The 16,648-nt window shown below is 40.0% G+C and overlaps 1 protein-coding gene across 2 annotated transcripts in view; it reads left to right on the forward strand.

Moving 5' to 3' along the window:
* Positions 1 to 16,648, forward strand: part of DNAH8 (dynein axonemal heavy chain 8) — a 324,005-nt gene that overhangs the window by 239,374 nt on the left and 67,983 nt on the right. For both annotated transcript variants that reach the window (XM_088831445.1, XM_055406188.2), the window contains 3 exons: positions 7,643 to 7,716; positions 11,718 to 11,870; positions 12,259 to 12,414. In XM_088831445.1, the coding sequence (XP_088687571.1) occupies positions 7,643 to 7,716; positions 11,718 to 11,870; positions 12,259 to 12,414 (383 nt within the window). The remainder of the gene's footprint in view (positions 1 to 7,642; positions 7,717 to 11,717; positions 11,871 to 12,258; positions 12,415 to 16,648) is intronic.

Below are 16,648 nucleotides of genomic sequence, written 5' to 3' on the forward strand. Positions count from 1 at the left end.
GTAATTGTCTAACTAAAGAACACAAATGAATCAACTGCAAAGCTATTAGATTTAACAGGGTAGCTGGTCACAAAAATAAATATATTTTAAAAATCAATGAAACATTCTTCTAAAATAAAATGTAAAAATCCCATTCAGTATCTCAATAAAAATAAAACTGAGAAATAATCTTTAGAATACCTATTAGAAGAAAACTATAAAACTTTCTTAAAGACATGAAAGTAGGATAGATTAAATAGAGAGTTAAACCACATTCCCATTATAAAGATTCAATATTGTAAAGATGTCAATAGTCTCTAAATTAATCTATAAATTGAATGCAAGTCTAATTGAAATTCCAACATCATTTTTCCCCTAATTGGATAGTAGAGGGATCTTAGATCATCTCGAGTAATAAATGGACAACAATAGCCAAGACAACTTGAAAAGGAAAAAGAATAATGTGGAGAACAAGCCCAATCAGATTTCTAAACTTTATCAAATTGCAATAATTTAATCAGTGAGGAACTGGCTCAGAGTAGATAAACAGATCAATAGAGCAAAATGAAAGGCCCCAAATTAGACTCTAGTATATACAATAGCTTAGCCTGTGATGAGATTCACATTTCAAATCAGTGGAAGAAAAACGGGTTAGTCAATAAACAGTGTTGCCATAGCAGGTTAACTTTAGAAGAAAGCAAGACTTTTACCTCAGATTAAACTCTAAAGTACATTCTAGTTGGTTAAGGTTTTAAAAGGTTTAAACTATAAAAGAATATATTGATACTACTGGAGTGGCTAAGATTTCCTTAATCATAATACCAGAATCCAAAACCAGAGGAAAAGAAGTTTGGATGAAGTTTTAAAACTTTGGTATGTCAAAAGCGCCACAAATAAAGTTAAAACACAAATTGCTGTTGAATCCAAGCTCATGTGCCTGATGCACAGTGAGGCCAAACAAACTGAAAGATCAGAGTTTGGAGCAGAGAAAGGTTAATTGCGAGAACCAAACAAGGAGTGTGGGTGGCTTATTCTCAAAAGGCCCAAACTTCCTGATGGTTTTTAGGGAAGAGTTTCTGAAGGCAAAATTTGGGGTGAGGGCTTCAGGTTGTAGGACTTTCTTCTGATTGGTTGGTGGTGAGGTAACTGGGTGGTGCTCCTGGAACCATGTGCTCAGCCTGAAATTACCATCCTCTACTTAGGTGGGGGCAATAATTCCTGTAAGAAAAACTCCAAGACCGTATATCCATTTAGGAGGACATACGACTATGTCTCTGGGCTATGGTTTTTATTTTTAAAAATTTAATTATTTTTGGCTGCTGGGGATCTTTGTTGCTGTACATGGGCTTTCTCTAGTTGTGGTGAGTCGGGGTTACTCTCTAGTTGCAGTGCACTGGCTTCTCATTGTCATGGCTTCTCTTGTTGCAGAGCATGGGCTCTAGGGTGTTCAGACTTCAGCTGTTGCAGCACACAGGCTCAGTAGTTGTGGCGCTACAGGCTTACCTGCCCTGCAGCATGTGGGAAATTCGCAGATCGGGGATCGAATCCATGTTCCCAGCATTAGCAGGCAGATTCTTAGCCATTGGATCACTAGGGAAGTCCTGCACTGTTTCAGACTGCTTTTCTTTTTTTCTGCATTTCCTCACTTCCCAATCAGTAACTGTTTGAATTTGCCCTTCGGAACTCAGGGAAGGTCTGGAAGACTGAAGTCTTTTTCTTACAGACAAGAAATGGGGGACAAGAAGAGATTTTTGTACCTGGGAGGGCTCCACAGGGCCCTGCCCAGTTTCCAAAGAAAATTGCAACATGCTATTTCAGCTGGAGACACTGGCAGTCCTTTTTCATAAACACCATGAATCTTTAAAATGTATGAGTGCTTTTTCCCAACTGTTCTACACATATAAATTTATCATAAAAACAAACTGAGAGATGCACATAAAGATTCATTTACAACATGTTAAGTCTAGTGCTATTTATAATATTAAAAAATTAGAAATGTCTCAAATATACAAAAGGATAGTGGCTAACTTGGCAAGAAAGCATTAACATGATGGAGCATTGTGCTATCATTAAAAACTGTTTATCAGTAATGTTTAATGACAGTAAAATACAACATACTGTTAAAAAGTAGATATATAAAATGACATGTATATGTATTATTGTACATATATATATAATTTTTAATATGGATAGGTCTGTAATCTCTTATTCAAAGCCCTTGCAGTCAGATACACTGCAGAAATTAGAATTGTCCAGCTTTTAGAAAGGTAATATTTCATGTATTATATAATACATTGCAGATGAAAGTATTAATATTTATAAAGATAGGGATAAATAAAGACTATAAATAGGCTCATATCCATTCAGGTCAGCTTTTACCACCAAAGTGATTTTGTGGCAAAGCTGTCAGTTTTCAGAGTGCTTTGAATTTTGAAATGATTGTGCATTGAGAAGTGGATTGTGGATTGTCCACTGAGAAGATTAGAATGTAGATCTCTCTGGAAGGATATTGGTGAATTTTGTTTTCTTCTTTGTAGTCTCCTGTATTTTACAAAGCTTTCACTATAAACATATATCATTTAATTTGATTTTTAAAAAATTTTAAAAAGAAAGAGGAGATGTGAAAGAGACTCAAGTCCAATTTTGGAAAGAAATAGAAAAACAGTTGAAATCTTACTAAAGGTCTTTCAAATGTAACCAAGCAGCGAAAAAAGGAAAAAAAAAGTCTGCAAACCAGAAAACCAAAACATCCCATACCACCAAAGGACAATTATGCTGAAATACCTGCAAAAACAATTTCTGCAACATCCTCTGCATCCTTCCTTCTCACGGCAGTCCCCATCATGATGTCCTGGCAGATTTCCCCACCCTCTCTGGAAATTCAGCCTGCACTGCCTCTTCTCTCACTGGTCTTTGTCTTTTGAACTTCCTCAAGTGCAAAGCTTCCTCACTATTCCAGTGTCAATCAATCTAGTTTTTCCAGACTATTCAGAATCAAATATTTATCAACCTATTTTAAAAATGAAGAAAGATTGCAGATTAATAACTGAAGCTTCCACTTTAAGAAACCAAGGAAAGAAGAGCAAACTAAACCCAAAACAATCAAAAGGAAGGAAGTAATAAATATTTGAATGAAAAAAATGCAAGAGAGGTTTAAAAGCAACAGAGAATCAATCAACCAAGTGTATCTTCTTTGAAAAGATCAACAAAATTGACAAACTTTTGTCCTAACCGACCAAGAATAAAGGAGAGAAGACTTAAGATAACTAAAATCAGGAATGAAAAAGGATGTCCATGAAAATTATCAATGAACAAACTATAATAAGAATAGTAAAGAGTTTTATTTGAGCCAAACTGAGCACTGGCAGCTCTCAGATAAGTCAGAGGAGCTGCTCCAGAGAAGCATGGGTTTCATTCAGCATAGTTTCATATCTTGTCAGAACAAAGAACATCAGACAAGTCAGGACACATTCCTTCAAGGTTTCAAGAAAAGCAAGTTAGCAAGTACGTAGCAAGTCAGTATACCTTGGCACCTGAGAAGGGACCCTCATCATTGAAGAAGTATTGGCACTGGCATCTCAGGAAGGGAAGAATTTATAAAATTTTTATTTTTAACACATTCTTTAATTCTGGTCAATGTACCCTTTTCTCTGACAGTTAGAGCCGATGTACAATATATGTTTGATAGGCCACAAACAGGCTGTTTTAGTTAGCATAAAGTTCAAGTAAACTCATGTATAAGTCAGAATGACTTTCCCATATCTCAATATGTGAAAATTTCTTTTATCAGGGGACATCGCTATTGACTTGAAAAAATAGAAAAGATCATACAGAATACTATGAACAATTATGCCAACAAATTAGATAACCAAGATGAAATGGGCAAATTATCAGAAAGAGAAAACCACTGAAACTGACTAAGGAAGAAATAGAAAAAACCCAAATAGAGCTTTAAGAAGTAAGAAGATTGATTTGTAGGAAATCCAGGACTAGATGCCTTCACATTCTACCAAATGTTTAATGAATAACACCAGTTCTTTCCAAAAAACAAAAGAGGAGAGACTACTTCCCAACTCATTCTTTGAGACCATATTACTCTGATACCAAATCTAGACAAAGACAGTAGAAGGAAACCAATAGCCTGCTGAATATAAAAGCAAAAGTTCTCAACAAAATGCTATTGAATTCAGCACCACATAAAATGAATTATACACCATGACCACCAAGAATGTAAGGTTGGTTCAACATATGAAAATTAATCAATGTAATATCACATATTTCCCTGGTGGCTCAGATGATAAAGTGTCTGCCTGCAATGAGGGCAATCTGTGTTTGATCCCTGGCTCGGGAAGATCCCCTGGAGAAGGAAATGGCAACCCACTCCAGTACTCTTGCCTGGAAAATTCCATGGACAGAGGAGCCTTGTAGACTATAGTCCATGGGGTTGCAAAGAGTTGGACACGACTGAGCGACTTCACTTCATACCCCATATTAATAGAATGAAGAACAAAAATCAAACGGTTATCTCAATAGTTGCAGAAAAAGCATTGAAAAAAATCCAACATTCTTTCATGATGAAAGCCCTCAACAAATTAGGAATAAAAGGGAACTTCTTCAACCTGATGAGGGGCACCTGCAGAAACCCACAGCTAACATCATACTTAATGCTGAAAGATGGGATATTTTCCCAGAAACATCAGGAGTAAGAGAAGAATGTCTACTTGCACTTCTACTCAGCACTGTATTGGAAGTTCTAGTCAGACCAAAAGAAGAAATAAATGGCATTCACACTGGAAAAGAAGTAAAATCACCTTAGTTTGACGATGACATGAGGGAAGAGGCCCGCACAGTTGGAGAAGCGTGAATGAATTGTGGTGGGATCCTAAAAAGTGTGCGTGTGTGTAGATTGCGGGAGCAAGGGGACCCATTTATGTCAGGTCATAGAGGTCAGAGTTTGAATTGGATTCTGGATTTTGCACAGAATGAAATGAGAAGCCTTCAGATGTTTCTGAGCAGAGGGTGGACATAATCTAATTCAGGATTCAATCAAATTCCTCTGTCTGCTGTGGGAAGAATAGCTAGTAGGGGAAAGAGTGGAAGAGAGGTCACCAGTGAGTAGGCTCCTGCAAGAATACAGGCATGAGGTGATGGACTAGGGGGATGAGAGTGTAGACATCCAGAATGGTTCACATTCAGACTCTGTGCTTGTTTTGAAGGGATGCCTTTAAGTATCTTCTTGACCTCTTACCCAGGTCAAGACAAAAAACTGAGGCTACCCCTGAACAAAAGCCAGTTCTTCCTTTTAAACAGTGTATCTCAGAAGAGTTGGAAGGGCAGAGGAGATAGATTATGGCTCACGCTCATGTGTTAATACTTATTGTCCATATCATACCTTCCTCCATTGACCTACCTAACACTTGTGGGTTCTTCCAAAGCAAGAGAGACTCAGTGTCTCTTTGTACAATTCAGAGGCTCCTCCCATTCCAGTTCCACCTTCCCTTCTTTTATAGGGTTTGTGGGTTCTTCTCAGATGCCCTGGAAACAGTGCCTAGTTCCCCTTCAGCAGGAGAGATTCATGAGGGCTTTGTTGGGAGAATCCAGCTATGTTCAGTGGCCTATGGACAATTGTAGATCCTAGTTCTTCAAGCAGTGCTCTGCCAATACTCTCTCAGGCACACACTGCCGACTTTCACCCTGTGACCCTGAGTCCACAAATAATTCTAATGCTACACGTTACCAGCACTCACAGAATCTCTGGCCATTAACACCATGGTGCTGTATTTTAAATGGTGTGCCCTGGCAGCGTCTTCCCTGGTTCCTGACATACTTCTGTCTCCAGCCTGTGAATTTCTCTCATTCTCTGTAGCTTCTACCAGCAGTTTCCAAATCAGTCTCATTGTTTGCCCAACCACAGCAGCCCATTTTTCTGAGGATTCAGGCTGATCCAGTAGAGTAAGTCAAAAGCATGCATTGCTTCACAGTGTCTCCACTGACTTCCTTTCCCTGTGCCTCTAGAGATCATGCCTCTAAAATTAAAGAAGACCTGGGTCCACAAAAGCTTACTTCAAAGTTAATTTCTAATTTCCCAAGTATGATACAGTTCAGTGAATTCATATGACAGGCACAAGTGTGGTTCTCCACCTGGGACATCAAATTCACTAATGAGCCTAAATAGTGTACATACATTCTGCTGAATTATAATCACATCTCTAATCTTGGAGTGGTTTCTACTTTTTCTTCAGGCTCCTTTTTCTCAGTTCCAAAAGGATTTGATCCTGAAGAGAAGTTACCCCTGAATCTAGTCCTCATGGGGATGAATTGCTACAAGTTCCATCTCAGAAAATGGACAAATAGGCAAACAAAACCCAAACAGACAGACAGACAAAACACTGCAAGCTTGACATCATAAAAGAATAAAAAGATTGGTATGCTGGAATCAAGATTGCCGGGAGAAATATCAATAACCTCAGATATGCAGATGACACCACCCTTATGGCAGAAAGTGAAGAGGAACTCAAAGGCCTCTTGATGAAAGTGAAAGAGGAGAGTGAAAAGTTTGGCTTAAAGCTCAACATTCAGAAAAGGAAGATCATGGCATCTGGTCCCATCACTTCATGGGAAATAGATGGGAAAACAGTGGAAACAGTGTCAGACTTTATTTTTGGGGGGCTCCAAAATCATTGTAGATGCTGATTGCAGCCATGAAATTAAAAGACACCTACTCCTTGGAAGGAAAGTTATGACCAACCTAGACAGCATATTAAAAAGCAGAGACATTACTTTGCCAACCAAGGTCCGTCTAGTCAAGGCTATGGTTTTTCCTGTGGTCATGTATGGATGTGAGAGTTGGACTGTGAAGAAAGCTGATTGCCGAAGAATTGATGCTTTTGAACTGTGGTGCTGGAGAAGACTCTTGAGAGTCCCTTGGACTGCAAGGAGATCCAACCAGTCCATTCTAGAGGAGATCAATCTTGGGTGTTCATTGGAAGGACTGATGCTAAAGCTGAAACTCCAATACTTTGGCCACCTCATGTGACAAGTTGACTCAATGGAAAAGAGTCTGATGCTGGGAGGGATTGAGGGTGGGAGGAGACGGCGACGACTGAGAATGAGATGGCTGGATGGCATCACCGACTTGATGGACATGAGTTTGAGTGAACTCCAGGAGTTGGTGATGGACAGGGAGGCCTGGCGTGCTGTGATTCACGGGGTCACGGAGAGTCGGACATGACTGAGCTACTGAACTGAACTGAACTGATCCAATCTTTACGGAAACATCTGCTAAAGCACCAAAAAATTATTCTAATCAAAACATAGAGCAAAATTTAAAAATCCTCTTTCCTCTAGATACCTATGGTAGCATTGCCGCTGCCTCTCCCCATCAGTCTGTCTCCTCATTATCGCCAAAGATCCCAGAACTCTTTAAAAGCTCTGCCTCGTGCCTTTTGTCTTTCTCTCCTTGCCCTTCCCTTTCCACGTAGTGCCTCCAGTCTGCTCCGCTCCTTTCTCTCATCAGTACAACCAAAAGCCAGACTTATGTGAATAACAGAATTTCCTTAGAAGCTATAGAGGGAGGGAGGTTATGACAATTCAGAAATTAATTTTTCATCCCAATCCTGTTACAAAGTTTACATTTTATCATCGTGATCCTTCTGTATTACAGAATGCAGAACTATCTCAATGGGACAAGGACAGGAAGTCCATGCTCGAAAGCTGATTCAGACGTCAATGCAGCAGGTATGTAGCAATGGAAACCACTGTTCATGCAACTTTCCTGATATGATTCCCCTGGCCATCTGGTCTACCTAGCACCACCTCTGTGATGGGTAGAGTGTTCTTCCTGTGATGCTCAATTTTCCATTTTTATTTATGCATATAGAGTAAATTTTGATTACTTAAGGATCTGAACCTCCAGCTAGTTGGCTCCTGACATCCCCACAAAATACTTGTTCCATTTTCTAGAGCATTTGCTCCATTTTTATTTTCATTAAATATTTTTTGGTAATTTGGCAGACACACTTTCTGGTTCATAAAGAATGCAGCTCTAGCAGTCTTGGAATGTCATGATCAATATTAATAGATAGTGCTTAAGAAGTGACAGATTGAGACAGTCAAATTTCAATTTTCGGTTAAAGTGAGCCTTTCATTTTTCATTAATGGATAGTTTCAGGCAAATAAGAAATATTTGAGGGTGTTATGTTTAAATATTGATAACAGTTTTTACTGAAAATTGCAAGCTGGATGGAATGTTGAGAAATATTTTTCATCATACCTAATAAATACACAGGACATTAATTTTCTAGAAAATATTGGTTGATAGCACTTTCAGCAGCAATAAGAAATTGCACCATTTATAAAAATAAAATAAGGTCTTGGTTTATTTTTAAGCTTTTGATCTCATAATGTCCCTAGCAACTTTTCCCTGGAAATTAATGACTGGAGAGGGTTAATGGGCTAAAACTCTGCTTGGGTCATCAAGTTTTCAGGCTAACCATTAATTCTCAAGTGCCCTAAGCCTTAATCTTTATCAGTTAATTAAATTCAATAATATATCGTATTTAATTTATATATACTGAAGCAATTATATATAATTATTTTTACTCAGATAAAATGATTCACTCTGTTGAATGATCTGACTGTTTGACTTTGGGCCTTAAATAATTTCTTTAGTTTCCATGAGTGAGAAACTTTTAAATTTGAATACAGCATTCACATTAACTTTCTTTGGAATATTAGATTTTTAAATAACTTCTGTGTTCTGTGTCTCAAGGTGGGATAAATATTGATAATATTGGCATTGTAAAAAAACAAACAGAACTTCCCTGGCTGTCTAATGGTTAAGATTCCGAGCTTCCAATTCAGGGGGTGTGTGTTCGATCCCTGGTTGGGGAACTAAGATCCCACATGCCATGTGGCATCAGTTCAGTTCAGTTGCTCAGTCGTGTCCGACTCTCTGCGACCCCATGAATCACAGCATGCCAGGCCTCCCTGTCCATCACCAACTCCCAGAGTTCACTCAAACTCATGTCCACAGAGTTGGTGATGCCATCCAGCCATCTCATTCTCTGTTGTCCCCTTCTTCTCCCGCCCCCAACCTTTCCCAGCATCAGAGTCTTTTCCAGTGAGTCAACTCGTCGCATGAGGTGGCCAAAGTATTGCCGTTTCAGCTTTAGCATCAGTCCTTTCAATGAACACCCAGGATTGATCTCCTTTAGAATGGACTGGTTGGATCTCCTTGCAGTCCAAGGGACTCTCAAGAGTCTTCTCCAGCACCACAGTTCAAAAGCATCAATTCTTCGGTGATCAGCTTTCTTCACAGTCCAACTCTCACATCCATTCATGACCACTGGAAAAACCATAGCCTTGACTAGACAGACCTTTGTTGGCAAAGTAATGTCTATGCTTTTTAATATACTATCAAGGTTGGTCATAACTTTCCTTCCAAGGAGTAAGCGTCTTTTAATTTCATGGCTGCAATCAGCATCTGCAGTGATTTTGGAGCCAAAAAAAAAAAAAAGTCTGACACTGTTTCCACTGTTTTTCCATCTATTTCCCATAAAGTGATGGGACCAGGTGCCATGATCTTCATTTTCTGAATGTTGAGCTTCAAGCCAACCTTTTCACTCTCCTCTTTCACTTTCATCAAGAGGCTTTTGAGTTCCTCTTCACTTTCTGCCATAAGGGTAGTGTCATCTGCATATCTGAGGTTATTGAGATTTCTCCCATCAATCTCGATTCCAGCTTGCGCTTCTTCCAGCCCAGCGTTCCTCATGATGCACTCTGCATATAAGTTAAATAAGCAAGGTGTCAATATACAGCCTACATGCGATGACTCACTGGAAAAGACTCTGATGCTGGGAAAGGTTGGGGGCGGGAAGAGAAGGGGACAACTGAGAATGAGATGGCTGGATGGCATCACCGACTCTGTGGACATGAGTTTGAGTGTACTCCGGGAGTTGGTGATGGACAGGGAGGCCTGGCGTGCTGTGATTCATGGGGTCGCAAAGAGTCGGACACGACTGAGCGACTGAACTGAACTGAACATAGGCAAAAACAAAACAAAACAATTAACAACAGTGCCAACAATGAGCATGAACAGGTACAGCCACACTGTCATTTGAAAGATTTAGGATAAAGCTGACATTGTGGAATTCAGAGCAGGGAATCAGAGAGTAACTGGATCCACAAGGACCCAGAGTTCTGACCATGAAGTTCATCTTCTTGACGATCTGGTTGCCTAGACCAAAAAGTCCCCTTTGCTATTTAAGTCAATCTGAGTTGTATTTTCTCTTGCAGTATAAGGCATAATATATGTGCCTTACCATATGTATACTGAGCTCAATAACTTGTAGCTGTGTTTATTTGATCTTGTTGCATAAAGTATATCAAAGCATCAGCTGGCTAGTAAACTATGTTCTTATAGAACTGTGATGGTTATGTGACATATTGTGAAGGTTTTATCAATATTTAGATACTGCTTAATAAATTTTGTGGTTTCAGGAACATCTGGCAGGAGTGATGACAAAGAATAAGATTTAGTGTTGGGGTGGGAGGTGGGAGGGAGGTTCAGGAGGGAGGGGACATATGTATACCTATGGCTGATACATGTTGATGTATGCAGAGACCAACACAATGTTGTAAAGCAATTATCCTTCCATTAAAAATAAATAAAATTTTAAAAAGGATTTAAGTATTATGGTAGTAGGCATGCTCAGTCACTCTGTGTCCAACTCTGTGACCCCATGGACTGTAGCCCACCAGGCTCCTCTGTAGATAGCATTTTCCAGGCAAGAATACTGGTAGCAAATGTCACCAAACGTATTGCCTATGGTGAAGTAAAATTTGTATTTCAAGGCAGGAGAAGAAAACTGTAGCGTAGAATTGGCTCTCTCTGCTCGTTTAGGCCTCCTGCCTCCCCTGTGCAGTGTGTGTCTGCGTTATGCATCAACCAGACCTCCTCAGAGGTGAGAATGCCTGCTCCAATGCGAAGATCAGGTTTATTTTTTCCCATTTCTTTGCTACTAACGATGTAGCTTCTTAAAGATTAGCATGGTTACTTGTTGCTGTCTTTGTATATGCTTACCTGGACTGTGTATCTTTGGTGAACTTCATGTGAAATGTCAGCATGTCATTTTGATATATGATCCTTTGTCTTGAAAATGTGTATGACTGTGCCTTTGACTTCTAATAGGTGGGACAGTCAGAGCCTCTGAGTCTGTCTCCCAGGCTATAATCCTCAGTTTGGCTCGATTAAAATTCTCTCTTTTCTTCCTAACTTGATTGTTGATGAATTTTCGTCAGCTCCTCCAACTTTCATGAGGTTGTATGCATTTCTTTGTGACAGTGGATGGCTTGGCTTTGGCGTGAGTCCCTTCTGATTTACCTTAGGTGGGACAAGTTACAGATTCCAAAATACCCGTTACCACCATTAGATGGTGCACACACTGTACTTACTAAAGTCTGGCTTTGTTTTAATTTCTGTTCCCTTCTGAACCAGGGATGACAGAGTAGCATTCATTTTGAAACCGCTTGATTCCAAGTAACCAGCTTTACCAGAAGCAGGGAAAAAAAAGTTTGTATTGGCATATAATAATTCCATTAACATATATGTGTTTAAAACAGAGTATTCACATGCCCCACGCAAAAGTTTAAAAAAATATTTGTATGTACACTTTGTTTTATTAAAATCATAGCAAAACAGTTATGAGGAATTAACGTGAAGTCGTTTTTGAATACAGGGTGGCTGGGTGTTACTGCAGAATTGTCACCTTGGCCTGGAATTCATGGAAGAATTGCTGGAGACTTTAACCATCACAGAAACCATCGATGATACTTTCCGAGTGTGGATAACTACCGAGCCGCACGTTCGGTTTCCCATTACATTGCTTCAGGTTTGTTACTATGAGATGAGTGGCTTTTTCTTGAGAGCTATACAAATGAAGATGACACTTCTGTCATTACTGAAAGATGGCAAACGTAACAGGCTTTTTTTGGTCAGGTCTGCATTGTAAAATCTTAATGCCATTATTGTCAAAACCTTGACTATAGTCATCAAGGTTATATAGTAAACATTCCCACAGGAGAGTTATAAGACTTGGTATTAATTTATTGGGTTTTAGCTCTCATCAATGTAACTAGTTTACACGGTGCCTTTTTATGTACCACAAGCATATTGTGGTCTGATGTACTGTCATTTCTATTTAATCCTTCACAGTAATTTATAGAAACAAAAGTACTATTTACCGTTTTTTTTTTTTCACTATTTGTTTTTTATGACAGACTTCTCTCAAATTCACTAATGAGCCACCCCAAGGCGTGCGTGCAGGTCTGAAAAGAACATTTGCCGGAATTAATCAAGACCTTCTGGATATCAGTAATTTACCCATGTGGAAGCCAATGCTTTACACTGTAGCATTTTTACACTCCACCGTGCAGGTAACTTACCGTGCAGGTAACTTCCGGGAGCCATTTGCAGTCTTAGAAGATGCTAATGACGTTATGTTTGCTCCCCCGCTCCACTCTCTAGTGTCCTCACCTCACTTTCTTTTTCCTTCATGGCACTTTTCCCCCTACCTGGCACAGGATGTGCATATTTGCTTATGTATTTAGTGCATCTTCCTGCCCCCATCCCCCACCTCGGCCCCTGGAGTGTAAGATTCTCCAGAGCAATGACTGTCCTTTTGTAACTGCTAGGTCTCCACTTGTCACAGCAGCAGCTGCAACATTGCCAGAGCTCAATAAATGTTTGTGGGATGAACAAACAAATTACTCTGATAGGAACTGAATCTTGAAAGTTGCCTGTGCTGTCCGGCAATGTTCTCTGTACCATCTCATGTAATACTAACAATCACCTTTCAGGGTAGGATTTATCCCCATCTGCAAAGTGAGGAAATTGAGACTTGGAGAGGTTAGGCAATGTTATATAGACCATCTTATGTAATACTAATAACCACCTTTCTAGGTAGGATTTATCACCATCTGGAAAATGAGGAAATTGAGACTCAGAGGGGTTCAGGTCCTTCCCAAATGGTGTATCTAGGAGTCAGACCCCATGTTGCCTGCCTTGGACTCAAGTATGTTTTGACCCTCCTCCTCACTGGGACAGTGGTGGTCATGGTGTTTGGAAGACGAGTTATAGGGGTCAGCTGTCGTCTTCAGATTGTTTCCGATTTGCTTGTACTGTGCGGCTACCCAGCAATGTCTCTATGGGTTTTGTTTTTTGTTTTTTCATTTGTTACCACTTTGTTCTATATTTGGATTTTGGATTTTGTTCTGTACTTGAAAGCTATATAATTGTTTAAATTAGTAATGTATTTGTTTTTGGCTGCACTGGATCTTCGTTGCTGAACACAGGCTTTTTCTAGTTGTGAGTGGGAGTTACTAGAGAGAGTTGTGGTGCACGAGCTTCTCTCGTTGTGACAGAGCGTGGGCTCTTGAGCTCGTGGGCTCCATAGTTGTGGTGCTCTGGCTTAGTTGTCCTGTGGCATGTGGCATCTTCCTGGACCAGGGATTGAACCTGTGTCCCCTGCACTGGCAGGAATATTCTTCATCTCTGGACCACCAGGGAAGTCTAGGCTGTGTAATTTTAATGTACTTGATTCACTCTTGATTTCACAGAGAGATAAAGGGGCTCCTTGAACTCTTTCCTACATTTCTTCTTTTCCTGAAGTTGGAGTGAGGACAAAATAAATCAACTGGTTTGAACCTGGAGTCATGGTTCAACTGTGCCCAGTGGCCAGCAGAGCTGGACCTCATCTTTCCCTGCCCCACCCGAAAGTGGAGGGGAATTGGGTGCCCACCCCAGGAAATACTGGGCGTGTTTACCCGCAGGTTCCCTGTTGCCACCACTTTACCAGGTATAACACTGCCCAACTGAGAGGGCAGTGCAAAGGGACAACTGGTGTTTCTCTGTTCCCCACCCTGAGAAGTTAAAATCAGAATAAATGCTTTGTGGGTGGTTATTTTTACTAAGTTCCACTGTGGCCTGTGGATTGATTGTAAATTACGGCTTTCATACATTCTTATCTGGGAATTGTTGGGTTTGCTAGACCTTATCACACTCTAATACAAATATTGCTTTAACTCTGATATTTAATGCCCAATTCACAAACAGTAAATTTTATGATTATTTTCCTAGTAATGATGATTCAACTTTTCCACCCTGCTTATCACGGATAGACGACGGGGGGTATTTTCCATACAGTCAAGACAGCAGTCTGTGTTTTTAGTGGCCATTATCCAAGTGCTAAAAAGAAGAAAAGGACTCTGGGCCAGTCATGGAGCCAAAGTGTACTTCCAGTTAATGTGATTTGTATTTGGATTAAAACAAACAAAAATCTCCTCTGCTAGGGCCATGAAGTTCACAGTGGCATGTCAATAAAAAAAAAAGAAAATTGTGAAGATCTCTTAAAATCTGATCATAGTGTATTAGAACACTTCATAGAGAGTCAGGAGGCATGGGCTTTGAACTTGTTATGACATCAGTTAGCTACATAAGGTCAGTCCAGTTTTGTCTCTTTCGGGGCCTCTGTTTCCCCATCTGTGTGTTTCAAGGCAGAAGGAAGTGATCTTTCAAGATTTTTCCCATTTCTAACATTCTGTTGTCCAGCTCTATGATTACACAAGGAGTGTGGATAATTCAAGCATTTCCTCTCACCCTACATCCTCCATTCTAGTTTCAGTTAGAGAAATGTTTTAGTGTTTTTCAGTTAGACAAAATGTCCTCTGTCACCTTCTTCTCCTCCTGCCCTCAGTCTTTCCCAGCATCAGGGTCTTTTCCAATGAGTTGGCTCTTCGCATCAGGTGGCCCAAGTATTGGAGTTTCAGCTTCAGCCTCAGTCCTTCCAATGAGTATTCAGGGTTGATTTCCTTTGGGATTGACTGGTTTGATCTCCTTTCTGTCCAAGGAACTCTCAAGAGTCTTCTGCAACACCACAGTTCCAAAGTATCAATTTTGGTGCTCAGCCTTCTTTATGGTCCAACTCTCACATCCATACAGGACTACTGGAAAAACCATAGCTTTGATGATATGGACCTTTGTTGGCAAAGTGATATCTTGGCTTTTTAATATGCTGTCTAGACCTGGGTTTAATCCCTGGGTTGGGAAGATCCCCTGGAGAAGGGAAAGGCTACCTACTCCAGTATTCTGGCCTGGAGAATTCCATAAACTGTATAGTCCATGGGTTCGCAAAGGGTAGGACACGACTGAGCGACTTTCACTTTCAGGTTTGTCATAGCTTTCCTTCCAAGAATCAGGCATCTTTTAATTTCGTGGCTGCAGTAACTGTCCACAGTGGTTTTGGAGCCCAAGAAAATAATCTGCCGCTATTTCCATTCTTTCCCTATTATTTGCCATGAAGTGATGGGACCAGATGTCATGATCTTATTTTTTTGAAAGTTGAATTTTAAGCCAGCTTTTTCACTCTTTTCTTTCACTTTCATCAAGAGGCTCTATAGTTCCTCTTCACTATCTGCCATTAGGGTGGTGTCATCTGTGTATCTGAGATTATTTATATTTCTTCCAGCAATATTGATTCGAGCCTGTGCTTCATCCAGTCCGGCATTTTGCATGATGTACTCTGCATATAAGTTAAATAAGCAGGGTGACATATACAGCCTTGACGTACTCCTTTCCCAAATTGAAACCAGTCTATTGTTTGATGTCCAATTCTGTTACTCCGTGGCCTGCATGCAAATGTCTCAGGAGACAGTTAAGGTGGTCTGGTATTTCCATCTCTTTCAGAGTTTACCACAGTTTGTTGTGATCTACACTGTCAAAGGCATTAGCGTAGTCAATGAAGTGGAAATAGATGTTTTTCTTGAATACTTTTGCTTTTTCTATGATCCAACAGATGTTGGCAATTTGATTTCTGGTTCCTCTGCCTTTTGTAAATCCACCTTGAACATCTGGAAGTTCTTGGTTCACATACTGTTGAAGACTAGCTTAAAGGATTTTGAGCATTACCTTGCTAGCATGTGAAATGATTACAATTGTGCAATAGTTTGAACATTCTTTGACATTGCCTTTCTTTGGGATTGAAATGAAAACTGACCTTTTCCAGTCCTGTGGCCACTGCTGAGTTTTCTAAATTTTCTGGCATATTAAGTGCAGCAATATAACAGCATCATCTTTTAGGATTTGAAATAGCTCGGCTGAAATTTCATCACCTCCACTAGTGATGCTTCCTAAGACCCACTTGACCTCTCACTCCAAGATGTCTGACTGTAGGTGAGTGATCACACCATCGTGGTTATCCAGCTCGTTAAGACCTTTTTTGTACAGTTCTTCGGTTCTTCTTGCCACCTCTTCTTAATCTCTTCTCCTTCTGTTAGGTCCTTGCTGTTTCTGTCCTTTTGCCCAACTTTGCATGAAATGTTCCCTTGGTATATCTAATTTTCTCTAGTCTTTCCCATTCTATTGTTTTCCTCTATTTCTTTGCATTGTTTGCTTAAGAAGGCTTTCTTATCTCTCCTTGCTATTCTTTGGAACTCTGCATTCAGATGGGTATAGCTTTCCTTTTCTCCTTTGCCTTTTGCTTCTCTTCTTTTCTCAGCTATTTGTAAGGCCTCCTCAGACAACCATCTTGCCTTGCTGCATTTCTTTTGGGGGAATGGTTTTGGTCATCATCTCCTGTACAATGTTACAAACCTCCATCCGTCATTCTTCAGG

This window comes from Moschus berezovskii, chromosome 23 (genome assembly GCF_049115385.1).
Source record: "Moschus berezovskii isolate FMDL1 chromosome 23, NW_MosBer_1.0, whole genome shotgun sequence".
Lineage (NCBI taxonomy): Eukaryota > Metazoa > Chordata > Mammalia > Artiodactyla > Moschidae > Moschus > Moschus berezovskii.